The sequence below is a fragment of the Vanessa atalanta genome, chromosome 19 (assembly GCF_905147765.1).
Source record: "Vanessa atalanta chromosome 19, ilVanAtal1.2, whole genome shotgun sequence".
Classification (NCBI taxonomy): domain Eukaryota; kingdom Metazoa; phylum Arthropoda; class Insecta; order Lepidoptera; family Nymphalidae; genus Vanessa; species Vanessa atalanta.
This window is the reverse complement of record NC_061889.1, coordinates 3,329,784-3,357,653: the sequence shown is the minus strand read 5'-3', so window position 1 is coordinate 3,357,653 and position 27,870 is coordinate 3,329,784. Positions and strand designations below refer to the sequence as shown.

Here is a 27,870-nt window from a genome sequence, read left to right as displayed (position 1 = left end):
AAATATATGAAAAATATATTATGGTAACATTCAAATTAATAATCAATCGTTTGAATGAATGAGAAATAGTATTTTTAAGGTTAACAAAATGAAGAATAAAGTGGCACGAAAGAGATTCGATCGGATCTCCCTCTCATACGCATTGAAATACTATCTTAAGATACCGCTACAAAAAATAGATCAATGTCTTTTTATTATAGCCATGTAGCGGCATAGTAAGATCGTCAAAGAAATTTTATTGTATTCGATTTCGTAATTCATATATTGTATAAATTTCTAGTAAAATTAAAAACGAGTAATAAATAAAATTCGTATTATTTTTTGGATTGAAAACGTAGTTAAATTAACGTACATTGAATTTAGTTTGACTTCCTGTCGTTGTTTACGATGAAATATGAATTATAAAAAATATATCCCGATCGCCATTACTACTAGCATGTGTTGTTAAATTAACGGTGTACAGTGAATTTGAATATCTGGCCAATGCTTATAAACAAAAGACATTTTGTCTAAATATGAATAGTGATTTTTTTATCAAAAAGAGTTTATTGTTCCTTTCAATTTTGGCGGGAGAGCTGGCACGTTGTTTTGTGATTGTTAAATGGTGATCTGTCAGCTGTCGTCGTCTGGCCTTCTCGACGCCTTCCATGGACTTCCATGGTTCAGAAGATTTTTAGACCAAAATTAATAGTGCAATTGTGAAATTCCTGTTGTGACACAATCGATGTGGACTTTTGATGATGCATCACGTATAGGTGCGGATATGGATGGCACGCGAACGTGCCCAAGCTACGACGCCGGGTTTGACGCATGTGATCAATTGGGATCAGTTTTTGAGTGGTCGGGACGTGGACCTGCGAGGGTTTTAAGGCGACGTTGTCGCAGTGAAGGCGTCGATCGGTCGCCGTACGAGGATGCCGTGCGCGAGCCACATCGCTCCGCTGATAGCATTACTCGCCATCATCGTGCTCTACCCAACAAGAGTTACTTTACTATAAACAACGGCCACAATTTCTGTTACGATAGATTTCATCACGAGTGTTCCCTTCCGGCTGCTGAAAACGGAGATTATCTAATGTCTCACGATACCAATATTCATCATGGGTAAGATATAGTAGTGTGATAATTCCTAACCTATTCCTGTAATGTAAAAAGTGATGAAATAATTTGTCGTAACCCTTTTTAGTTACCAATCAGGACGAACTAAATATCATAGATCAAGTCCAACAAGGCCATTATTAGTGACTACCTTATCTAACACGAAGGTTGATGATAGTCGTTTACCGAAAGTCGAAGAACTTTTTGAGAAGATGGATCAAGATATGATGGAAGTGACAATGGCTAAACAACCCCTTAAGTCAATACTCAACAATCCGTTGCCAAAGTCACAACCACATAGTATACTAAAGAAACCCAAAAATAGATCATACCAGGAATCAAAGTCATCTCTAGAAGGAAGAAGAAGGCAGAGAGCTTCTAGTGAATCTGATAACTTTTATTGTAGTTTTCACATAGGTTCTCCGATACCAGGATATGACAGGTTGGTTTATTGTATATGCAAAAGTATTTAAAACAATCTGGTTGGTATAATGTTTATCATTTGTCAAATTGTCAGTTTCTTTAATAATAATTGAAAAACATTACATTGTGTAAATATTAGTATTTTTTTAAAAGAATAACTTAGTTTATTTATATTTTGCAGTTTTATGGAATTACATTTAAAGGTAATGTAAAATTGCTTAATTAAACATTTTAAAAGTAAATATTTGATTTCAGCCATTTGTCTTATCTGTCAAGTAACATGAAGCGCGCTAAAGACAATTCTGGTACGGGATATTCATATGGTACAGCAATAGCTGCTCTCGGCAATTCTCCAGCTAAAAATTCTCAAATATACTCAAACAACTCAAGGTGTACATGCAGAGATAAAGTTATAGCACCAAAGGAGGATATATATAAAATGCATATTTTAAGAACTACTGCAATAAATAATGACAATGTTGATGATATTTCCGATGAAGTGGTAAGTACACATTGACTCTATATTACAGTGGACTCTCGGTAATTTGGCCTCTAACTAATCTGGCACCCCCTGTAATCCGATATATCTATTATTATTGAATATTTTTTTTTCAATCTTCGCTAATGTGGATCATGCATGGTTGAGCAGGTTGTTTGCACCACTACTATAGTGCTCAATGTTTTTTTGTTTTGATTCTGATTGCTTAGTTTGAATTTGACTACATACGATAGTAGATTAGTAGGAAGTATGATTGGTACATCAGAGAATAACATGGAATCTTATGATTGGATATGTAATTTGTTGGATTACAAGCTACTCTTTTTAAAAAAAATCCAGACTGTTGGGGGTCTTAGGCAGTACTCTATAATCCAACAATTTCCACTCCACTCCACTGTACTTACATTTTTATAATAATAGTTCATAATCAATATATTTCATCCAGATTCAATATAGTTAACTACAAATAAGAAATTGATATTATTAGACTTAATAATTGAATATAACAAAGATAAATTATGAGGTTACAATATTTGACATCTCAACGGTAGACATGATGGAACATGTTTATAAATATAAAACTGCTATCAATCAATTCTAGTGATACTAAAAATTATTACATATTTTCTAGTGTTGTATTATTTTGGTATGCAAATATGGGTTATTTTTAATAGTACTTGATCTGGTTTTATTTTAAATATTATCATTATCTGCAAAACAGTTGGTACTAGTGGTTTTGTATGGGTGCAATTTATTATGGTTTAAATATAATTTATATCATATAGCATTCGGGGATAATATAGCTTTTTATCAATGAAAAAAAAATTAGGCTCTGATCATTAGTTTTGGAGATTTCCCCATATATACAAACAAAAGAAGTTTACCTCTATAATATTAGTATAGATTTTATTTAAAAGATTATTATTATTATTTAACTTGTTATTTATAACTCCACTAACAATTAAACATATTATTAGGTGTTCAAGCATTTTGTAAAAAATGTGTTTTAATTAATTGTTTAATTTAATTTGACTGTCTCTTAACACTCTGCAGAGTTATGTTTGGTTCAATGATTTCTGATCCAATTTTTACCTGGCGACATATCTTTAAACCCTGTCCAAGGACTGCTTAATACTTTGTTACTGATAAAATTGAATAAAAGTAAGCCAATTAATAAATATAATAAATAAATTAAAATATATATATTGTTAGATATAGCATTTACATATGTTGATGCTGCTTGTATCAATATGTTAAATATAGATATGTATTTTTATCCAGACTTACTGTGATCCGTGCAAGGTCTGCTCCTATTTATTCCAGTGATACGAACTGTAAAATACACATGACATTTTAGCTGTTTTTATTGATTGATACTGCATTATATATTATGCATTATTCAAGTTGAAGAACCTATAGATATGATACAATGTAAGGTTACCTGAGTATATTAGAGATATTTGAAACATCTATACAAAATTTACTAAATTTTTATTAGAATTATATTTTTAATAATTCTAACTCTTTTGTCGGTGATAAGTACTATAATTATTTGATAAAATGCATTTAATTTTTTTGTGATACTTTCTCACATTTCTATCTTAATTACTTTCTTTGTTTTTATTGAGTACTTATAATTGATATGTCAATAAGCTAATTCGATTTTTTTTATTTTAAATTAATAACATCCCTACATAGTTAATAAAACATATTTCTTGAACAGATAAAAAATTTTGTTCAGCTCAATTATATTTATATCATTAGACAGACAATTGAATTTTTTAGTTTGATAACATGAGTCCTTTATTTAATATTTCAGAGTACACACATAATAAATTAACATAATTATCATAAATTCGTGATTTTTATCATGACTATCAGTAATTTAATTGATATTTCGATTTTTAATTATTTAATAAAGGGCCGCCTACACACGTTTTTATTAAATTAAAATTAATAAACATTTAATTTCTAAATTTATTTTTCTTTTATATCCTTACTATATATTGAATAGTTTATGTGGACGTTTTTTTATCTAGCTTGATTACTGATAGTATTAAATACGTAATTTAAAATATACTTTATTCAAGTAAGCTTTAACAAGCACTTCCGAATCGTCATTAAAAAAAATATTAAACGGAAAGCTACAACCGTTTCAGATAGTTCTACCGATAAGAATCGGCAAGAAACTCAGTAGTAGTTAATGGTGTTAGATTAATCTGTTTAAATAAAACCATATAACTATGTCATAATAATTGCAAAGTTTGTCAATTTTAACTCCTCTATAACAAGAGTAAAATCTATACATTAGATTGAATTATTCGTTGATATTTATAAAATGCGTTACGGAAATTGAATTTTTTTATTGTATTTATAGATCTGTCTAGTATTGAAATGTTGGAGAAACACCACTAAATAATAGGTAAATGCTGTATTTAATCATATATTTTGTTAAGTTCGAAAGTGAATATATTTTTATTATTTGTAGATTTAATATAATGGTAATACTGTTATTTTATATTATATTTGTTAAGAATAATTTTGATGCTCGGTTCAACATCAAATTTAGATTATAGAGTTTCAATTTGTTTGTTATATTCGTTACAAGAAAAACAATACCTACTTAGTTTAAATTATTCCAACTCGATTTGCATGTTAGTGGTTGTCTTATTGTCATTGAAAATTAGATTTGATAAGTTGTATTTTAAGGCGATTTCACGGTTCGTTAAACACCTGGCACATCCCAGTACGGCGCCTACGAAATATTTACGCGTTTTATCCGTATAACAATAAACCTTATCTTAATATAAATAAGGTAGATAATTGTTGTAAAAATGTTATTATAAAAAGTATATTAAGGACTACTACACTGACGCACAAATTGCTGCATAAAAGGGTAAAAGCAGTTGTTTTTTACCACCAAGTCGATTAAGGAAGGGTGTATTCTCGTGCGATAACTGACAGCAAATGCACGTTCGAAATTAAAAAAAAAAACATTTTCAAAACTTCACTTATTAGTTAACTATAACGTATAACTTTATTTATGACATTCTTTCGTTATCATTGTTTTCGTAAATTATTATGTTATATATAAAATTAATTGAAAAAGATTTAATTCGTGATACGCTCGTTTGTGGGTGGCCTTTCATAATTTCGCACAATGTAAATTGTTTACACAAGCGCGTAGCCGCATCTATCGTGTTGCGGAAGTTGAGTTTTTTTTTTACAAAGATATTTTCGATGTTACCGCGAAGTGTTGTGACGACAGGTTTTATTGCGAGACTATACTTTGTGGTACGAAAATATTGAGCAAGTAGTGACTATGAATATATTGTTTACGAATGCTAATAATAGTGGTCCAGATATCGTGGAATTGACTCATTCATTATCACCATGCCATCGCTGAAAAATATTATATCAAAGTTATGTCACTCTGTAAGTCTTTTCGTTTTTATCTGTACTAATAATAATATTTATTTAATCGTAATAGTTTAGTTTAAATTTCGTACGATAAAATTATTTTTCTTCTGATTCTATTTTCATGATCAAACTAAATTCTGTTACTGCGGCCATAAAGATTTTAAACGCGTTATATAATGCAATTGAAATTTCTTTTTATATGTGAAATCTACAAAATTGTTGCGTACTAGTATAGTTGAATGCATACCGGCTGTGGCATACCGGCTTGAACTTGTTAAATATTAAAATTACTGTCGAAATTTTCTTGGTAGATTAAGTTCTTCATCCAGATACTGAAACTACGAAATCTTCTGAATAATCTTCTATACCATTCACTGTCGTTTATGATTAATATAGTAACAACACAAAATATATTTGCAATACATTTTTGCTCTGAGAAAATTACAAATCGTTGATATTATACGAGCACATATTTTATGGTAATAATAACAGTCGTTACTTGCCTGCGTTTGAATTCCTTACCATTGACGAATACCCCCACTTGATTAGGTGCCGTGACGTTTCCACCTTCGTATACCATACATCATCGATCTTTAAATAGTAAAATTAATAATGAAATTGATGCATCTTTTAATGAAACATTTTCTAACAGTCCACTAAAGCACGTGAGTGGGTTTAGGCTCTTATTGCGGTAGCGATTCACGAGACCGGGCGATATGCCAAGTGTACGAAATGTCAATACGATGCATTAATACACTTACCACCACACCGTTTCGATGCTTAATCGATCGAGTGCAGGGTTTAAATATTATTTGTTATAACAAACGCTTTTCCAAAAAATCGATAGGAATTATAAATCCCGAGGCCGGAATCACGGAAACCTTGACATGATTACGGTTACGTTTAAAAAAAGATCGTTGACGAATCCAAGGTGCGGTATGTGCAGTGAAATAAGTAAGAAAGTGATTCCCTTGGTGTTCCAGTGATGGTTGCCAAAGGCATCCGTGTTACGGAACTGCGCAGCGCTGGTAATTTGTTGTATTAATATATATTTTTTCGTGGCTATTCTTGTACCAACTCAAGTGTTGCTTGATTGTTAACCTGTTTAACGCTTTCCACGTGGCAGGTACGGTAATAACGTGCTTTCAGTTTACCGATGTTTTAATAGTAAGTGCTTAACATATCGATATTTATTTTAATACGGATTTTCAATACCGTAAAACTTTTATTATTTCGAGTTATTGAGATATTTCTTTGTTTTATTAAACACGTGTTTAAATATCTCGAACGTTTGTTAACTCTGCTTGGCGCAAATTGAAATATTTTGAATGTTTAATTAAGTATAAAAATATTATTGACTGTCAAAAAAACTATCACCAGTTCGGAAAGAATTACCTCAGACATGAGTAGAGCAACTGCGAAAATTTCAATTACTGCTTCGTTCCCGATATCACAAATTTAAACTTAAATTTTACTTCTTTAATAATTGAGCTATACAACGCAAAATTAACTTCTTAAATTGAGCTTGTAGTTTCTGATAATACCGTTTTCAAATATAGAAACTCTAACTTTAGAGTGTTATTGTCTATGACCCGCGGTTTTATAATCGTAATATACGATGAGAACATAACCAAGGGCATCTCGTTAACAAAATATTTGTACAGGTTGCCAGATGAGTTGGCCTCTATTAAACCGTTCCTTAGGGTAACAGCTGGTATACAATAACCTTACTTAATAAATAGGGTTTTATAAAGCAAACATATTATTTTTCAAATAAAATATATTATTGCGATTCAATTATACAAAATATTTTGTTTAATAATGTACCATTATTTGATTAGGGTAGGATTTTGTGCAAATGGTACTGAGTATCACCCAGTCCCTCAGTATTGCGTATAATAGTAGTAATCCATTGAAATTAGAGGTACAAGGAATTTATAACTTATAGATCCTATACTGTGTATAATAATGTAAGAAATGGTTAATATTGACTAACAATGACAATAGGCGAAATTAAGCAGTTACACACATTTTGAAACTTAAAAAAGAAAACAAAATCTCGCTAAAATATTATATACATATACATGTATAGTTTTTATGTACAGCGAATTGTATTTCCAGTTCATGGCGCAGCTGATTGACGCGATGTCAATCACACTAGACGGTATCAACTCGTTACTCGTCTGCAAATTCCTTTATTTTCCAATATTGCTTTCTGACTGGCATGTGGAATTTAAGAAATATGAAACAATTTGTTTGTGTGCAATATTCAAATTATTTACATCTATTTTATACGGTTAATAGTCTGTCTCTTTCTAGCGTATTCGGTTAAAAAAGATAGCAAGACATTTAGTGCTGTCAAATAAGTATGTATTGTGTTCAACAGAATTGTTATCATGTATGAGCCAAGTGCGAAATATACAATTTTGATAGATATAATAAAAACTATATTCGCATCTTACCTGCGTATAATATTAAGAGCTAATTCTGTGTCTAGAAACAAATAAAATACAAAATACTAGCTTTGTCACCTCTCCAATACAATATTTTATGAAGATAAAGTGCAAGATCCTAACAATATTACGCGTTCGCCCAGATCTTAGCCAATTCGAAATAGTGCTTATTCCAGAAAGCTTTTTCTAAAAATAATCTTGTTGAAAGAAAACATCGTGATATACCTGCATGTGTCGGAAACAATTCTGCTACATGTGTATTCACCAACCCGCAGTGGAGCCGCGAAGTGGAATAAGCTCAAAATTTATTAAAAATACTCTTTTTTCGTGTAAGAATAATTTCAAATTGTGTTTCATCACAACAATACGATTGAATATTTTTTTTTCGTGTCCTGTTATTGTAGTATTAACTCGTTAGGTACTTAAATATTTTTTTATGCATATAACGTATTCTGAGACTACATAAACTATTTTTAATCTACTAATTTGTTTTGTAATATTTATCTTTTAATATCATATATATCATTAATATATATTTATTTATTAAATTTTCGTAATTGTCTATCATCAGCCTCGCCAAGATACTCATACGCCCACACGTCCCGCGGTCAGCCCCGCGCTGCCCGTCAGCTCGGTGACGGCGATACCTGCCGCTAAGAAAGCCGTCAAATCCAAGAAGAAGACTAAGACGAAAGCGAAGGTCGCCAAGATGAAGATTAGCAGTAGGGAGTGTAATGGAGACGACGGGGAGGTGGATGAGTGAGTATAGTAATGATGTCTTAAATTTTGAGTACTTACAAAATAAGCCCGTGTTATAGATGCTCTTGAAAATGTAAAGCTTGGTATAAATATTTTGTATAATTCAGGAGCTAAGTTGCGATAAAAAGCTCCAAGGCGAATAGCAGTATCCATTTTTCGATGATGCATTCATAATTCAACTCTTTAGAATATATAAGAAGAAAATAAAATATTGTCTTTAAACAAACACAACTTGACAAATAAAAAACAATTACAGCTCCCACAGTCGGTCGCCGTCACCTGACCCGACAATAGAGACATGGCAGATGGAAACAGATGCAGTCACAGTGATAGAGAAACAAGATAAGCTCTCTGCCCCTATAAAGAACGATATAGAACAAAACTCTATGGTTAAGTTGGCCAGCAAACTCAATGGAGCAGTCGTGTCTCTTAAGAAAGCACCATCGAAAGGTAAGTTTTGTAAAATTTTCATTTATTATAGAAACAAACGGTATATACTTTGATAACAATTATAATATATCCTATAACGATGTCGACATATCTATAAAAACAGACAATTATCCTTTAGAGACCCAGAGTGACTTCTTCCTTATCGATTTCGTCATTTAGTCTTTCCCAAGGGAGACTAGACATATGCGCAGGAGTGTGTAAGGAAACACAAAATTTTGCCTATAAACTAGACCTTTGTTTCACTTAATTTGCATTATAGAGTCAATACTTATTCAAAGACATTACACCTGTTGTAATTAAATACATTATATCTACAAAAAAAAACGGTTACTTTATCAGTGACTTTAGTCTTGGTCATCAGAGTAACATATATAAATTATGCATATGTATAGTTTAATAGTGTAAAAAATAAAATATATATTTGCATCACTTATCTAAATAACGTATACCAAGGTAGTAACGCGATCTTGTTTTTTTTTTTAAATTAAGATTTGATAATTTTCACAGCTGGCAACATAAGCAAAACAAAATTAATGATCGCGAAAAAAAAGAAAAAAAACTTATTTGTTCTCAATTGTCTTGTGTGAAATATTCGTGGCATTGAGAATTTTATTAGCAGTATTCTTAATATGTTTTGTAAAATGCAACACATGTCGCCGAATATTCGTTTTCACGAATAAAATCTTAGCATCAAATTGTACTATTTTTAAGACACGTATATATTTATAATGTATGAGTAAATATGTATGAAATAGCTTATATTAGTATTCTTGTAAAATATCTGTTGTTTCAAATATCAATGTTTGTATTTTACAGAGAAGCCTAACAAGGATCAACTATTTATGACCGCTTTACACACACCTAATCCCTTCAAAACAATAGCCACTCGAAAAGGTTACACAAAATTTGATCTTCAAAATTGTTCATACTTCAATAAATTTGGCTTAACAGTTTATTATTTTAGCTAAACTGCTGTATCATTATATGAATCATAGCTTATGACATTTATAGACTTAAATAGTAATAATTTATACGACATTAGTGCTAGATTATTTTAGAATTACCAAATATTCTCTAACAGTATATTTGGTTAATAATGATTATTATTGTTGAAAATTATCGTACGTTTTAAAATGTAGCATAAACTCAGGATACAGAATAAGTCAGAAGATAAATTCAATTTTTTGCCGCGCAATGTGTCCAAGAACAATATGAATCTACCCATCTTCTCTTTCACTTAGTGTTGCTAGTTAAATTATTATAATATTCGCTAAAACAGAAATTAATATATTTAATCTGAAATAAATTAAAAAAAATAAATTAAATGAAATGAAATGTTATTTTTTATTATTTTTAAATATGACAGTGGAAGGAAGATCAAACTCGATTTACGCTCTAGTGTTAGTCCACGCGCTAAAACGTAAAATCACAGTATTTAGGTGTGATTTATGTTCCTTCCCATTTGGGACGCGTTGGCGTCTTCTGATTTATTCTGTATTCTGAGAGTATTTATTTCAAATAACATATTTAGTCAGTAACTGCTTCAGGGTTAAAATTGATTTAGCTTATAATCATATTGTTGCATAAAAATAGTTGTTCCATAGACAGTTTAATTAATTTACTCGAAAAAAATAATAAAAAATAATTAAACATAATACTATTACTGACTTAATTTACATTAAGTTTTTAATAATATAATAAAACCTTTTCACAGAATCATCTCCAAGCTTACCGGAGTCACTGACCAGTTGTCTCCGATCATCCCTTTTTCCACGAGTACCGCCTTACCTGAAGTTCGTAAGTCACGATGAGACAGTTCCACTGAAAATACCTACAGCGATTCAGAAACATCTCAAGTGGAAGCTGACGACAATCACTCCAATAGTTGTTAAGAAAACATTGACGAATTCTGGATTTAGACTGGTTAAGAGCGAGTGTGATACAGCGGAATGTCCTCAAGAAGGTATTGTTTGTTTTAATCTGATATAGACAAATACAGCCTTAAATTATTTGAAATATAAATTGTATGAGAAAGTATGAGTTTGGACTTCATTATAATTAATTAATATATTTGTAATGGGAATAAAAGCCAATACCATGCTATATTATATATATTTTGCATTTATATAATGTTGTTTTTAGAAACTGTAGACTGGATAGGTATATGGGGTAAACATATGAAGTCGATAATGTTCCGAGCCATTAAAGACGGGCAGAAGATGAACCATTTCCCGGGTACTTTTCAAATCGGTCGAAAGGATCGTCTCTGGAGGAACCTTCAGAAGTTAGCTTCGAAGTATGGAGTTGCAGAGTTCGGTATAATGCCTAAGACCTACGTTCTGCCGCACGATTTGAAGATATTGAAGCATGATTGGGAGAAATATGCTGCTAATAACGAAAGATGGATTATTAAACCTGTAAGTATTTGTTAATTACAATTTCAGGGGAATCACATTATTCACATATTGGAAGAAATCGCCAAAAATGCAATCATTAATTCAGTGTAGAAGATTTTTTTTCCAAGTAGTGTACAGTAAAAGAGTACATCTATGTATTGAAAAAGCAAATACATGCCAAGAAATACATCTAATAATTTTATTTATTTATGACAATTTTAACATCTAGCGAACGTTGACGTAGCGATAAGCGTATATGCACAAGCACAAACAGCATCAACTGTTAAAAAACAAAGAAATAAATTTTTAAATCAGGTCATAAATAACGGACTTCTTAGTTAAAAAAATGCAGACGAATTGATAACCTCCTCCTTTATTTTAAGTCGGATAACACCAAATACCTCGACCTTAATACATAATATTTTGAGCTATATACTACAATACTGAATTTCTTTCTAGCCTGCTTCAGCCCGGGGGACTGGCATCAAAGTTGTATCTCGATGGACTCAAATTCCTAAAAAGAAGCCGGTTGTTGTTCAACGTTACGTATCGAAGCCATATTTGATAAATGGTAGCAAATTCGATCTGAGATTGTACGTGCTCGTGACGTCAGTACATCCTTTACGAATATATTTATATAAAGACGGATTAGCTAGGTTTGCTTCGGGTGAGAATTTATTTTCATTTTATAAATAAATAAATAAATGAAAACCTTACGGCTTTTCACTTTCCATCAGGTGAGCCTCCTGCTCGTTTGCACCCAATTAAACAAAAAGACTATATTTTAAATATTTTAATTTTAATTAAAAAATTAAAATATTAAAAAGTTTTAAAATTTTATTTAACATTTATTCTTTTTTAAAACTAAGTTAGATAAATGGAATTTAGTCAAAAATTATTTAAGAAAGTAATATGAATTGTATATTGTTTTTCAGTAAAATACAATGATGAGCTGTCATCATTGAACGATAGATACATGCATTTAACAAATTATTCAATTAACAGACTGTCTAAAAATTATACTCCCAACGAAGATTTCGCAGCTTGTGAAGGACATAAATGGTAAATATCTTCAATGAACATTTTAGCATTAGCAGCCCGTAAATGTCCCACTGCTGGGATAAAGGCCTCCTCTCCCTTTGAGGAGAAGGTTTGGAGCATATTCCACCACGCTGCTCCAATGCGGGTTGGCGGAATACACATGTGGCAGAACTTCGTTGAAATTAGACACATGCAGGTTTCCTCACGATGTTTTCCTTCACCGCCGAGCACGAGATGAATTATAAACACAAATTAAGCACATGAAAATTCAGTGGTGCCTGCCTGGGTTTGAACCCGAAATCATCGGTTAAGATGCACGCGTTCTAACCACTGGGCCATCTCGGCTCTCTTCAATGAACATTATAGTTAAATTGTGTGTGAACAACCGTCCGAACAACCGTCTATTAGAAGTAAATAGCATAAAGGAAAACAAATGATACGTAGTTTATGTTTGTTTTAAGAATTTAAAAAATGGATAATTAAAAAAATAAATAAACAGCATCTTGACAAAATCAAAAATAACAAAAACTGTTTGATTTAGTATCTTATAAAATTCCACTTGAACTTAAAAATGTATTAATTTGAAAATCACAAGCTCATACATTAATTTTATGTATCTAATAAACACAATATCTTACAGGACACTTCAAACCCTTTTTCAATACCTCAAGACTGAACAGAATGTAGACATAAATGCATTATGGGAGTCTATTAAGGACTTAGTAATCAAAACTATTATAGCCGGCGAAGCTAGCATCAGTTCGTTAACTAAAGCGAATATAACTTCGAGATATAATTGCTACGAGTTGTTCGGCATTGATGTGCTTCTCGACGAAGATCTGAAACCTTGGTTATTGGAGGTGAGAATTTATTTTTACATTATTTTTATCTTTTTTTTTAAGCAAATTAGTAGAAATACATTACTTAGTTTCTTTATTTCCTTTTTTTGTAATCATGAATTTTATAACGTATTAATTTAATTTAATTGTGGTTTTAATATTTTGTTAAAACAATTCAGAATAATTCTGTACAAATCCTAAATTTAGATAGAAAATGTCAGCACGATGTATCGTATATAAAACGTCCGATAGAAGCGCGGATGTAAGCAACAAAGTTTTGTGTTCTTTGCAGGTGAACATCTCGCCCAGCCTGCATAGCGCTTCGCCGCTGGACATACACGTCAAGGGCCCGCTCGTGGCGGCCGTGCTCAACGCCGCGCAGTTCCACGTGCCGCGCGCCGAACAGGTACACGCACACACTCACACGCCTCGACGCACACGCCTCGACGCACACGCCGAACAGGTACACGCATATACTCACACGCCTCGACGCACACGCCGAACAGGTACACGCATACACTCACACGCTTCAACGCACGGGCCGAACAGGTACACGCACACACTCACACGCCGAACAGGTATACGCACACATTCACACGCTTACAGATAGATTCACACACTTAACTATACATAAATGAAAAGCCCGGGAAGTCTTGGGGAATATGTCTATAATAATATTATATATGCAAAAGTATCTCTGTGTCTGTCTGTTGCTCTTTCACGGCCAAACTATTAAAACCTTTATAGGTTTTAATAGCAAGCGAAGCTGCAGGCGAAAACTAGTGTAATATAAAGAAGGAGATGGAGCTACTCTTGACTTGAGACAGGAAGCCTACTCCCAATTGTGAAATATTGATCTGCTGTCACTCGAATCTTTTAATGATTTCACATTTAAGAATTAAATTAATAACTTATTTTTATTTTTGGATTTCAGGCAGGTCTACCGTATGATAGTAGATTGTATACAGTATATTTATCCAAGGAAGAGAGGGATAAACATATAATATATACAAACATGGAAGATAGAGACCTGGTAAGTAATTAGATCAAGTATTGCTAAACTATTATTATGACAAATCTCAAACACTCCTCCAATAAATATTAAGCATATTAAGCAATATTAAGCATATTCAAAAGGGGGCAACAGTCATATTAATTTTTGGATACAGTCCTGAAAGTCTCAAAAGCAGCCTGGAGGGAAGTTCGCAGTATTTATACTTTCATGTCTCGGAAAGCAGGCATCATTCCTTCGCGAAGCTAAATTCCGTGGAGTTGAAAAATGATAACAAAATGAACAAGAGTTCCCTGTGCAGTACCTCCGCGACATCCTGTCGACGCTGACGCCGGACGACGTGCGCCACCTGCTGCAGGCGGAGGACGAGCTGACGCAGAGCGGCGCGTTGCAGCGCGTGTTCCCCACCCGCCACTCGCACAAGTACCTGCCCTACCTCGCCGGCCCGAGGTACTACAACCGCCTCTTCGACGCCTGGGAGACGCGGTACGCGGACGACAGGGAGCCCGGTGAGTACGATTGTTCTGCATATTTTAGTTGGATTATTTATTCCCTTTATACGTCTTTATCTTACCTAAGATATGACATCAAACAAATAATAGTTTAAATATATTAATTACATTTGTTCTAGTTTATGTCATAGTTACTAAGACAATAAGAAATCCTTATATAAAGTGATCCCGAGTGCGACAGAAATGTGTACAGAGAAATATTACAGAACATTTTCTTTTTATTGCTATTGGAAGAGCGAATGGTAAAATACAATTAGATAGCATATAAGTAAAATAGGAATATTAAATTAAAGTGAAACTTAACTTATTTTATGAGTAATAAATCAATCATTGCAACAGGCTTGCTCATGACTATTCATATTTAAATTCTAAAATCGAACAAATATAATCAACCGTATGTCTCGTTCGGCAGGTGTGGAGCTGCTGCGCGCGCTGTGCGACATGGGCTACCACCTGCAGACGCCGGGCGTTCCGCTCAAGGTAACGCGCGCCGCACGCTCGCGCACGCACGCGCACGCACACGCACACTGCACGCTCATGTCATTGGACGATTACATGTCCGGGAATGTTCAAATGTGTATGAGTATGTCGATCGTTGTTTAAATCGGGACGATCCCAACGCGAAACTGAAATGAAAACGGTTACTTCGAATATAATCCGCATTGTTGGTCAAGTAACATTATGTTTACATATTATCGTACAGCTATATCGACCGTACGTTATATATGAAACAAATTTTTGAATAGCATATCCCAATTAGTTTGGGATAATATTTTTCTTACTTCATCGTAATTAATTTCATAGATAAAATATTATTCTACTTCTAATTTAATTTCGTACGATAAAAATAAGCTTTTCTTTATTTAAATTCTTTCCGTGTAAATATTTCATATAATATGACATTAGTGTGGAGCAACGCGTTTTCCTCTTCTAATCGTTCTTCATATAAACATATATATTATGTATATTATCGTATTGGGATTTGGTTTATTGTCTTGTGTATGTATGTGTATCATTTTCAATCTTCACTAAGATGAAAAATATCCATTCATTTATTTAATTGAGTTTAAAAACATGAAAGTTTAAAATTATCTTTTACACTTAAAACACGTTCATTGACGTTGTATTTTATTATAAACAAAAACGTAATAAAAGCTCGTATTCCTGTATAGAAAAAAAATAAAATAGAATATTTTATTAGTTAATTTTTATTTTTTTGTTATTAGGTAACACCAACAGAAGTGAAGATTGAAAATAAACAAATATATTTTGTATGTTTATTTTATATGTTTACGTTATATTTATACATATTTTCATATTGATTATGCCCCTTATATACATTTTTTATATAATTTTTCGAGAAAAGGCTATAAACACTTCACTGCCATCGTAGGATAGGTTAATGAGTTAGGTAATAAGTCAAAGAGTGTTATAATTGCAGGCCAAAACCGGAGTTAGTGTGGTGAGATATTTTCTGTTCAAGCATGACATTTTGTCCTTTTTTTTGTCAATTTTTATATAATAAAATGATCGCAGTCAACTAGACTTTGAAGAGAAATAGTATTCACATTTAAAGATCGGTTTTTCTGCAACGTAATATACTTACATGAGGGTGTAGTATTAAACCTTTTTATTGTCCATTTTCAGTGTTTGTATTGGATATAATAATCAATACGCAAATATCGTTTGCGTCTATATATTTGTAAAATAATTAAAATGAAATGTTGTAACTTGTCAGTCTTAGCATGGATACTAAGACGTTTTTGTTGTGGCTGTCAGGGCAAAGTCACAAATGCGCTCAGGCGAGCGTACTTGGGTTGTAAACACGTCGCTCACAGTAAGTGTGTAGATAGGAACGGCCGAGAGAATATGGCAACGTCGACTCGAGCGACCACCTTAGTATTTTGTATCTGTACACAGCTAATGGAACCACTAGGGCTGCCATAGACAATAAATAGCAGTTCGTTATTTGAAAATAGACATTACAAGCTAGATACTCAATGTTAGTGCTAGACATTTGAACGACAAAAACAAAAGTTAATGGAACATTTTGATTTATCTAGATCCGGATATTTTGAACTTGTATATTTGCATATTGTTGTTGATATGTTATTTTGTTCATCGTTTTTGCTTAATCCCGAATTGTAAAAGCAACCAAATGAATATTTATAGAATGCATGATTGGATAAAATGTGTATCCCTTGAATACTTCACTGGCGATGTGTTCGAATTTTAAACTTAACATTATATTTTTTATAATGATAACTATTTTTTAGAATACAATATTATAATAGAAAGAGAAATAGTTTGTATAAAGTAAATTATTTAAATAATGTAAGCTCAATGTAGTTACATAAAATCGTAGTTTATTGTAATTAATTGAATATTATTTTTCAAAAATAGAATTCGTAAAGGCTACATACATAGTGTATTTAATGAAAGCCGATTGTTGGTTATGAATTATTTAGTTATTATGTAATATTGAATGTATTGTTTTTTAGTCGGCTACGTTTCGGGAGCTAGGAAATGTATATGACCTAACAGTTTTATTATCTTCATCATCATTGTAACAGGTAATACAAGTTTTGTTTAAACGCTAAAATGTGTTGTGGTCCCGTATATTTGTTATTAAATATTGTGCAGTTATTTTTTGTAGATGTGTAAGTCGGTTAATAGGCCATTTTCATACGAGTTTTATATTTAGGAAGATTTTAAGATTTTTTAGATAGCTCATTTACAATATTCGTGTCGAATATATTATATATATTTTTTTTATATGTAAAACTTATTTATCTATATACATACATATTATCATTATATGCTATTTATTATTATTATTTGTAATATATTATTACACATTGCGCTTTAACATGCTTTTCTATTCATAGATAACATTTTATTTTTTAGTCAAATGAATATCAACAAACTGACAATTATTATTTATGCTTTGAAAATAGTGATTAATGTATTTTTCATCCAGATCAATAGACAAAGAGTTTTGTAGTCTTTTAATTAAATATTTATTATACAAAGACCTTCAAGGTGGTTTGATTTTTGTGTGTATTATAAAATTAACTATCAATAACTAAACAATAGTTGTAGTGTTTTTGGATGAAAGTCGCATATTTGATCTTAACTCAGTCAAGTATATATGACATTTTTGTAACAGTTGTAGCGTTTTTTTTTTTAAATCAAAATCTGCGACTCTTGTCTTTTTTTTTTGTTATCATTCGCCCTCTTCGTTGTTCATTCATTATTTTATGCTTGCTGTACACTAACCTCACGCACCATTTAACTCGCGAAATGTGCTGTTTTTCCATCTCATTGTGAAAATTAGATGTGTTATATCCATTATTATATATGAGCCTGGGATTACATAAGCCGGAGCTTTTGAGTAAAAATCCAGAAGCACCACGGAATTTATAAAGTGCCTATTTTGTGTTTATAATTCATCATTTGCCCGACGGTGAAAGAAAACATCCTAAGGAAGTCTGCATGTGTCGGATAGAAATTTTGTCACCGAAGTTTCGTTGGAGCAGGCCGATAGAATAAGCTCCAAACATTCTCAAAATGGAGGGAGGGCCTTAGGCTTAAATATTGGGTCATATACAATATTTTTTTATTTAATTTCCTTTCATATATAAAGTTTAATATGAATTTGGTAGTTTTGTAGGTAATTTAATTAATAAATATAAGAATGGATTTAACAAACTGTCGCCTCCAACATTTTATTATATTTACTTTCCTAGATTTTCTCACATTTATACCAAAGTAAAATAATCATCCATCATTCGCTTTATTTTGTATTGATTCTCATTTAGCTAAATTGCTTTAGCATTAAATATCTCTAGTTAATTTAAGTAATGTATAAGCTATTGTTTTAAAATTTTATAAGTATAATATTTATTTTTCAGTCCAAAAATGTTTTTAAGTACTTTATACCATATGTAAATCAGCACAAACGTAGACCACAAATGCCGCTTTACCGACCGTTAACTGTCAGTTTAAATTTAGAAATGTTTTTTTTTTTTAGAAAATACATTATTTCTTTTTAATAGACCTGTTTTAACTACTCGTACTTTAATTCATTAAATCAGATATAAAGACTGGAATCTGTCGTAGCGGACTCCATCCGATTTGAACACATACGCTGTACAGTGACGGTAGTAAGGCGGCAGGTTAGCGAGTGAGTAACGGTGCCCCCCTCCCCTCCCCGCCCCGCTCCGCTCCATCTCCTGCTCCACTCCCGGTGTTGTAGCGGGCGGCGGCTCAGCAGTTGGATCGTTGCAGAATGACGTGGACGCGCCGTCGCCGCCCGCCTCGGAGAGGCCCTCCGTGCCCTCGCTCGCGTCGGAGCGGGCCTCCACGGTCTCGCTCGGGCCCCTCACTCCCGCAGGGCCCCCGCGCGCCTGCGCAGACTCGTTGCCCCGCGCGCCGCCTCTCGCGCCGTCCGCCGCGCTGCAGCCCCGCGCCTAGCGCCGCGCCGGCCGCGTCACCGTCACCGTCGCCGCCGTCACCGTCACCGTCGTCATCTCCGTCGCCGCCCCCGCCGTCACCGCCGCGCACCGACCTCAACATGAACGAATGCGACGAAAAAGAACATTGCTGACACGTTGCCTGTAAGCCAGTATACAATTTCTGCTCATTTCTTTCGATCGAGTATTGTAATGTCATGCGGCACGTACGATGTATGCTTTACAAAATATAATGCCATCGACTAATTGTCAAAATCTTAATGTAGCCACCGTCAAACATACGAGCTACCTAAGTTTAGTTTTATCTTTAACTTGTGTTACAAAATGTTTCACTCGAGTCACACTGGAGCCAAATATTCGACTCTACTGCGCACTCGTTCCTGTTTTATGAAAAGATTTGTTCTAGAATAATCGATTGTAAATTTAAAGTATAAAATTCAACGATTGGCAAATATCTGCTTCTTACTTATTTCAACTGTTAATGCGATTAAAGTTTGACTACAAAAATAGTTTTAAATTGAAAGAAAGTATAATATAAGGGATGACAAATAAATAGTAACATACAATGTTGTATGTGGGTCTTTGACTAGAACACACGACGCGTTACTGTCGCAAGCAATAACGGTTGTATGTGCAATTGGCATTTACTACGTACGGCTGAGAGTCCAAGGCCCCACGGTTACAGGGGATTCCTATTACTTTAAATTCTTGTTATAATATTTTTCTACGGTCTCATTGCTGTTAATGCTGCCATCGATTGGCACGCGACACGCCTTGTGTGCTCCAGTTTATAAGATAGACAGGAGCTTAATTCTCTTTAGTATTATATAGTTAAATAGATTCTGTGGTAAAAATTAATAAGATTATGTCAAACCACTCCGTCTTCTTCATTTCTAATATTTTGACATTCCTTATTTTACTTCATTATCATTCAATTAAATTATTTAAAAAAAAAAGTTAAATTAGATGTCAAATAAATTTAAAGTATAAGGTTATGATATATTTAACATAGTACTCTCTCTTATACTTTGAAAACGCAAACGTCGGATATAAATTGCATTTGATTATGTTAATATAAGGAATGTCGGGTTTGTCAAGATGTATTTAAAAATTATTACAATGTGTTCATTGTATACCTAGTGTTGCTAGATTAGTGGATCGTGGTAAGCTTGTGATGTCATCGAATCGTGTTCAGATATGTTCGGTTAGAATCGATTTAAATTTTATGTGTATATATCATGGTATTAAAATAATCGATTTAAATTTTGATGTCAATAGTATTCATTCCTTTTGCGAAACAGTTAAAATGCTAACCTTATGAATTGTGTTTTAGGATATTTTAATTAGGTCTGCGTATTTATTTGTAACGATGTCTTTGGTATTATACGCTTTTGGAGTCGCCAATACAAAAGATAAATTTGTGTTCTTTATTTGCATGAATTATTATTTTGATAAATGTTAAAAATACTTAAAACATGCTTTAAGTATAAAACATTTTTTTATAATTTGAAGGACAATGAGAATTCATAATTCGTCCTAACTTATGGTATTGACGTCTTCATAACTATAATATGCTGATGATTTCGCTGAACGTATTTTAACGTACGACTAATGTTGATATTTTTTGTTACTCTTACTACATATACTTTGGGCAGTCCATTTTATACCTTTAGTTTTGAAAACTCGAATTTTATTAACATGTCATATAGCAATCTGTTATTTTTGATCGCAAATACATATAAAATAGTAGTTTTAAAATTGTAACAACCAAAGATATGTCAGGCTATCAAATTGAGCAATTTCTTAATGATTTTGCGTTTACTCAAGCTGAACAACTTAATAATAAATATATACGCATTTAATTAGTGTTTCGGTGGTTTTTTTTATACATCCCTATGGCGAAATTATTATGCTACATTACTTTGACATTGATTCCGACGACGGTATATATTATCGAAGTATGCAAACACAGCATTTCTTAAAATCCCATTATGGCTAAGGACGCCAAATCCAACACGACCGGAAAAGTAGGTTTTTTTCTAGGAATGGGCCGAAAAAGATCCGGGTTTTCCAGGGTTTTTTTTAATGCCTGCAGTGTTTTTTCAAGATCTAGATGCAGTAGTGCAATAGAAATGTTTTAAAAACTAACTTTTGCAAAAACTTGGAGATGCCGGGGATCGAACCCGGGGCCTTTCACATGCAAAGCGAACGCTCTACCACTGAGCTACATCCCCGATAGTGAACATGTCAAAATACTCAATCTATTACATAATAAAATATATTTCAGTAATTAAGGCATCAATATTTTTTTATTTTTATAACGTAGTTCACTTTCATCAAATCAACATAAAATACAGTATACACATTTCGGAGTGATTTATGAAAAATTAAGTATATGACAACGAAAACAATCTTGTATTTCCTTGCCAACTTCACAAGGTTAGTTTTTTGCCAGGTGGAGCCAATAAAATATAAACGAATTGTTCTTTCCCCATGAATATAAGAAAAATTATTAAGAATATCCTTTTTAATTTTTCCATTCTTCCTATCAAACATTTTTCAATATTTGGTACTAATAATTCTGATAATATATTAAGAGTAAAATATATCTGATAGCTATAAAATGATTATACATGTAAATAACAAAGATTTTACATTGGTATACCAGCAGTATTACGAAAACGAGGAAGGCAAATTATGACTTGTGGTGAAGACCGTAGGAAACTTGGGTACTAGTAACTAGAAACAGGACAAGTAAGCCATCAATGAGGCCTGCCACTTCAAGGTATCACTACCAGTGGTATAAATAGATGTAGGAATTTATTTACTAATATAGCATTCAGTTTCTCGTTAACAAGGAGGCCTTGAAATTTAAAACATGAATATATTCATTATTTGAATGGGAACAAAGCGATATTTTGTAAAAAAATACTTATGAATGAAATGCTCTATGTTGCTACAGAATTATTTATTCTATTTATAACAATTTTATCAACAAGATAACACAGTAATACAAAGAAATATTTTAATCAAGATCATTACAAATATAGAGATTAAAGTCTGACTTTAATAATTATATGAAGCGTTATATATTAGTTAAAAATATGAAATTACAACATCATGTTAACTTTATTAATTCCTTTATAAAATATATAATAATGTTTTTAAAATTAATAAGTTATCTATCAAATATGATGACTAGAAATAAATATATTATAGCTTTTTTTTCATTTCAATGCACAAATTTACATTTGTATGTTTATATTTAAAAGAAAAATTAATACAATATGCTGCCTCCGTCAACTGACATACACGATCCCGTTATACTCTTGGCTTGGTCACTTGCTAAAAATGCTATAACACCAGCCACATCGCTGGCTTCAACTGCCTTTTTCATAGGTGTTCTGCTCACAATATTCTGAACTAATAACTCTACTTGAACTTCAGTTAATCCTATATCTTTTAGGATGTTAGTCTTGACAAAGCCAGGATTTACAGAGTTTACACGAATACCATCTGGTGCTAATTCCAAGGCTACACATCTTGTGAAATGGTCTAATGCAGCTTTTGAAATATTATATGGCAAATAAATGGTATTGGCCTTGGAAGAAACGATACTAGATACGTTAATTATGCTACCCTTGGATGCAGAAAGATGTGGGACACACAACATCGTTAAATGGTAAACCGCTCGCATATTCGTTGACATAACTCTGTCATATTTCTCCATATTCGTATCCTTTATTCCTCCAGTAGCTAATACACCAGCATTATTAACTAAAACATCGAGTGTACCATAGTGTTCTATAGTTTCTTTGACAAGTTTTTCAACGTCTATATCTTCTGTTAAATCTGCCACAACAGTCAAAGGCTTTATTCCCTTAGCCTTCTCACAATACAAAGCAATCTTTTTCAAATTATTTTCTTTTCTACCGGTTAAGGCTAGCTTTGCAGATAATTTAGAGAAATATATCGCTGTCGCCGCTCCGATTCCTGAACTTGCGCCAGTAATTAATATAACTTTATTTGTGAAATCCATTTGAGTTATTGATTATTATTATTTTCAAATAGAACCTTTCTAAAGTATAGCTCCTATTTAACTGGCCGTTGAATAGTGAATAATTGAATATGTATACAAAAATAGTTTATATTTAGATCTTTATATACAAACAATATTGTCTATGTAGTAGTATGTAGTATTATGTAATTTTTTGACATTTGGTGTTACCTGCTTTTAAATCAGATTTCTACTTCTAATAAGTATTTAGGACAATACGAAACAGTACCTTAGAAAAATAAAATACCTGAGTTAATTTTTCAATATCGTAAAATTAAAATGTGTTAGACAGCTTCTTTTTTTATTTTTTTTTACCTTCTAATTTGTTAACTTTTTAACTATCCAGCTTAAGACTTGTTTTTTTTAGTTTAAATTTATCGTCGCCTTACTTTTCGATATCATTCGATTAACGGTTTAAATATAAAATCGTTTTTTTATTAAAATTGCTGTCACTATAGCTTTAATACGGATTATAGGCGTAAATTAAACCATCATGTCAGAACAATAAACAAGTAAATTAAAATCTCAGCATAACTACTAAGACATTCCTGCACCTTCTGCGTTAATCAAAGAAAATGAGTCAAACTGAAATTAATGAAATTGATATAAAATATAATAAACTTTTATCTTACTTAAAACATTTCATGTAATTCTAGTTTTAGATTATGATTAATATAGTAGGATTTAAGAAAACAGCAACACTGTGCTCCTCGAGTTATGTGATCATGTGACACTAATTAAGCATTTTGGCAATAGGTGGTATAAAATATATTACAATACTAATATTTGTCTACATTTAATATTTATACTGTGACAGGACCGATTGAATTTAACCTTGTAGTTGAGAGCTAAGCAAATATATCTTTTCACCTTTTGACCTTGCAATATTAATACAGAGTTAAAAAAAAGCTTCCCTAATTAGAATATATTTCGCAAAAGAAGGAACTAATGACGCGATTAGATAGGCGTTGAAAGATCGATGGCTCAGTTATATAGCCTCCACGGTCCGGTCCGCGAAACCGTATTGACGAACCCTTTTTTTTTTTTGTTTAACGAGGAGGAAATGCATATACTTATGCCGCCCGGTCGGGTAACCCGGACGGGGATGTGGAACTCAACCGGGAACTAATGCCCCGTGCCAGGGCACGCTAATGCTAATGCCCCGTCCCACCCACTAAAACCATCCTCGGGTTTCCACCATGCCGCCGAGTGGTGAGGCCACGGGATCGCCAAGGGCATACAACCGCGACCCCACCAGCGGCAGCCGCCGTAAGGCGACTGAATATACATGGAAAGCGCGCCTAGTGCGCGCCTTCTCCCTCATCTTCCACGTGGGAATGTGGCAAACTCCCCCGAGTCCACTACTGGAGGCTGGGCGTCAACGAAGCTGACGCCCTGCGGCGGATAAGATGGTAGGCTCCAACGCTGACCGCTGGTGTAAAACACCTGGGAGGCTCGAGTAGCGAGCCCTCCCACTACCTCCTAGCCAACGAGGCTACTCACATGGCCCGTCCTGACGCCGATACCAGAAGCAGCCCCGCGGCATCCCTCCCGCCAGTCTTAGCCGTGGCCGACGAGCAAGCTCAAGCCGGCCCCGTTGCCCAGGGTACACCACGAGGAGGTGACTGACATGTACCCCGTATTGACGAACACTGGCTTATAATATGTTCTCAATTTGTCTTATATTTCTTAAATATAAACAGTACGGACTAAGGCCAACTTTACAATGTTTGGTTGCAATATTATATGTTATTAAAGTTGTCTATAATGTCCACGAATTGACCTCCGACTCAGCGGGACCGGATGTTGATTTACTGAAACCGAAGTGATTTATGTAATAATCGTGACCATGTTTTAATAATATATTTAGTAAGCATAATGCTAAATGAACTATTTGTTTTGATTCTAGTACTTAGTAGTTAGTACTTGTACCTATTATCTTGTATAGACTAGTTATTTTTTGCTGTGAGGCTCACATAGTATTTTCGATTTTATTGCTAATTTGGCTATCAAATATTTATTTACCATTTATAAGTAAGTAAAATTAATTTAAAAGCCTACATATTTGTATTGTATTTAAATAATTTATCTCGTGTTCGGCGGTGATGGAAATAATATTTCTAGGGGTCCATATTGCGTAGGCGGATGGGCTAAAACGTGTCAATTTTAGCTTACATACAATTTTGGTCTTGCCCCGCCCGCCTATATACATACTGCTACTTTTCCTCTATATGCAGTTAAAAATTAAAATGTATCAGAAAACTGAAAATGCTTTTTAATATAAATCAGGCAAAGGCAATGTTTTCTGTTTTGCGGTTGTTCAAACATGAGTTCAACCATATCTATAATTCTATTTTAAACAAGCTGATATTGATATATTTACCAAATCTGAATTGAATTATAAAAATAAATTAAAGAAATATTTTTACTATAACATTTTAAATTATATTTTTGTTTCTTTGTTCTTATATATTTACGTTATAAATTGAAATTTGAATTGTTTTTTTTTCTTATAAAATTCATAGTCTTTTTCATTTTTGTTATTACTTAAGTAAGACTGTCAGAGAGATGTACATTGAAATATTATAAGACTTGTAGGTATAGAATTAGATACTTTGTATATCACGTTGTCTTCCCAAATAATAAAAATATTGACTTTAAAAATATCGCTACCATCGTTTTTACCCGAATCTAAAAAAGAAAAATAAAACAAATCAACTGTTTTTTTAAATGTTTCATTTAAATCTAGGTTACTGACTACCTTGCCCTACCTGATTACGAATAAAAAAGTACTTGATACCTATTGTAAATATTTAATAAAACTAGTTTTGTATTATACATTTTAATAAAATAAAATAAAATTAACATATATTATTTTCGACCCAAAGGATATGTATTTGTAAAAATGTGAATTCCCTACCCTTAGATGTGCGGCAGTCGAATAATATATTCAAGACCTAAAAGATGCATATTATTAGAAAAAACCAAAAACTAACACATTTTTAAAATAAATTAAAATGCAATCAGAAGAAATGTGACAATTTTTCAGCAGATTTTTCAACGTAGAAATATTTAGATAGAGAAATATCTAAATATGTCTTCTGCTATACCTGTTTCTAAAAATTGAAAAAAGGGAGTTTTATTAAAAAGTACTATGCTTATTTTTCAATCTGCAGCTGAAGAAATAATAAACACATCGTTAAAGCAATTATAAAAATAATATAATTTATATTTTATGTATTATTCTGTTAAACATGTCTCGTAAATCATTCGCTATCCGTTTCTGGGGCAAGACATTCGTCTTAGATCACATTTACATATAAAACATTCCAATATATCAATTCGGCCACGAATGCAATTTGTGAATGGGTCCCATAAATAACTATTTCCCGTTTGACACATGGCGACCCTTCGCTTAAGCGGGCAACACCGCTCTATGTTTTCTCGCGTTTATTTGACAGATGCGTTCCGAATTTGAAAACCGGAAGGATTTTTCAAACGGCCCAGCCGCGCAAATCAACTGTGAAATTCAATTGAGCGGCTATAAATTTTCTCGCTTTGAAAAATGACTCTTTTTATCATTTCTTTCTGTTGTGAGCGCCATATTTCTTATTGCTAGAATTTATATGGGTTATTTTTCAACCGCTTTAGTGATGTTTAAGGTTCCATATTTTTAGTTGCTAGTTATTATTAATATATATTGTAAATAAGTAATTATGTCACGTCAATAGTGTAAATTTAAGGCGTGTGACATTGAAGAATACCCTATAATAGTAGTATACAAACGCCTATTCTAAAACATAATGCATCTTTTGGTATAAGTTTTATGTTTATCGATTTAGTACTTTTATCAGTTAGGTGTAACAAATATAATCCTCTGTTTTGATTTATTAGTATAGATTATTTTGTGAACTGATTTGAAAGTGGGTATCGGTGGAATTTATAATTAAACTATATTTCGATTATAATAAATGTGAACTTAACATTCTATCACCCCTATTTTCGATCGAGTAACCGTAGATTCGCGTATTAAAGATTCAGTAACAGCGCGAAGTACGGCGCCATTACCGCGATGGATGGTGCCGGTGCTGATGTATCGTCTCATCCTCGGATTGCACTTGGAATGGGCTATAACTGTCAATTTATATGTTTACTAGCTACAGGTTGTACGATTTACAGAAACTTATACGTAATACAGAGAAACAATAACGCGAATTAATGCGTTGCTCATATCGCGCTGGGCTTGAGTTACAATGGACTAGATTGTACTTTTTACCTTTTGTTTATACATACATATACATATCTACGCAAAGCAAAAATATTGATATTATGGGTATTAATTTCAAGTTTTATGTTAATATTCCAGAAAAAATAATAATAAAATTTCTTGATATTCTCAAGACAATTTATTATATTTCGATTCTTATTATGTTTTG

General features: G+C 32.6%; 2 protein-coding genes and 1 non-coding gene across 10 annotated transcripts; 1 reads left to right on the top strand and 2 right to left on the bottom strand.

Moving 5' to 3' along the window:
• The first annotated feature begins 136 nt into the window (after positions 1–136).
• On the top strand, positions 137–21,239 carry LOC125071534 (tubulin monoglutamylase TTLL4-like). 8 transcript variants are annotated; one of them, XM_047681830.1, is made up of 17 exons: positions 138–1,104; positions 1,187–1,540; positions 1,777–2,023; positions 8,465–8,652; positions 8,909–9,102; positions 9,919–9,996; positions 10,817–11,065; positions 11,245–11,519; positions 11,958–12,165; positions 12,434–12,560; positions 13,180–13,399; positions 13,671–13,784; positions 14,313–14,411; positions 14,692–14,899; positions 15,315–15,382; positions 16,682–16,739; positions 17,404–17,648. In XM_047681830.1, the coding sequence occupies exons 1-17, from the start codon at positions 725–727 to the stop codon at positions 17,436–17,438; spliced, it is 3,102 nt and encodes a 1,033-aa protein (XP_047537786.1). In that variant the 5' UTR covers positions 138–724; the 3' UTR covers positions 17,439–17,648. The 8 variants fall into 8 exon arrangements, with proteins under 8 accessions (XP_047537784.1, XP_047537786.1, XP_047537783.1 ...); XM_047681828.1 differs by lacking the exon at positions 17,404–17,648 and having other exon boundaries at positions 137–1,104; positions 16,682–17,152; XM_047681827.1 differs by lacking the exons at positions 16,682–16,739; positions 17,404–17,648 and adding an exon at positions 19,193–21,239.
• A 300-nt stretch (positions 21,240–21,539) lies between these two features.
• Trnaa-ugc lies at positions 21,540–21,611 on the bottom strand. The gene has a single exon. It is a non-coding gene; the product is annotated as a tRNA-Ala (tRNA).
• Positions 21,612–22,328: 717 nt separating this feature from the next.
• LOC125071535 (uncharacterized oxidoreductase TM_0325-like) lies at positions 22,329–23,557 on the bottom strand. Its single transcript, XM_047681834.1, has one exon. It carries the CDS (start codon positions 23,414–23,416, stop codon positions 22,655–22,657), a length of 762 nt encoding a protein of 253 aa, XP_047537790.1. The 5' UTR covers positions 23,417–23,557; the 3' UTR covers positions 22,329–22,654.
• Positions 23,558–27,870: the final 4,313 nt, after the last annotated feature.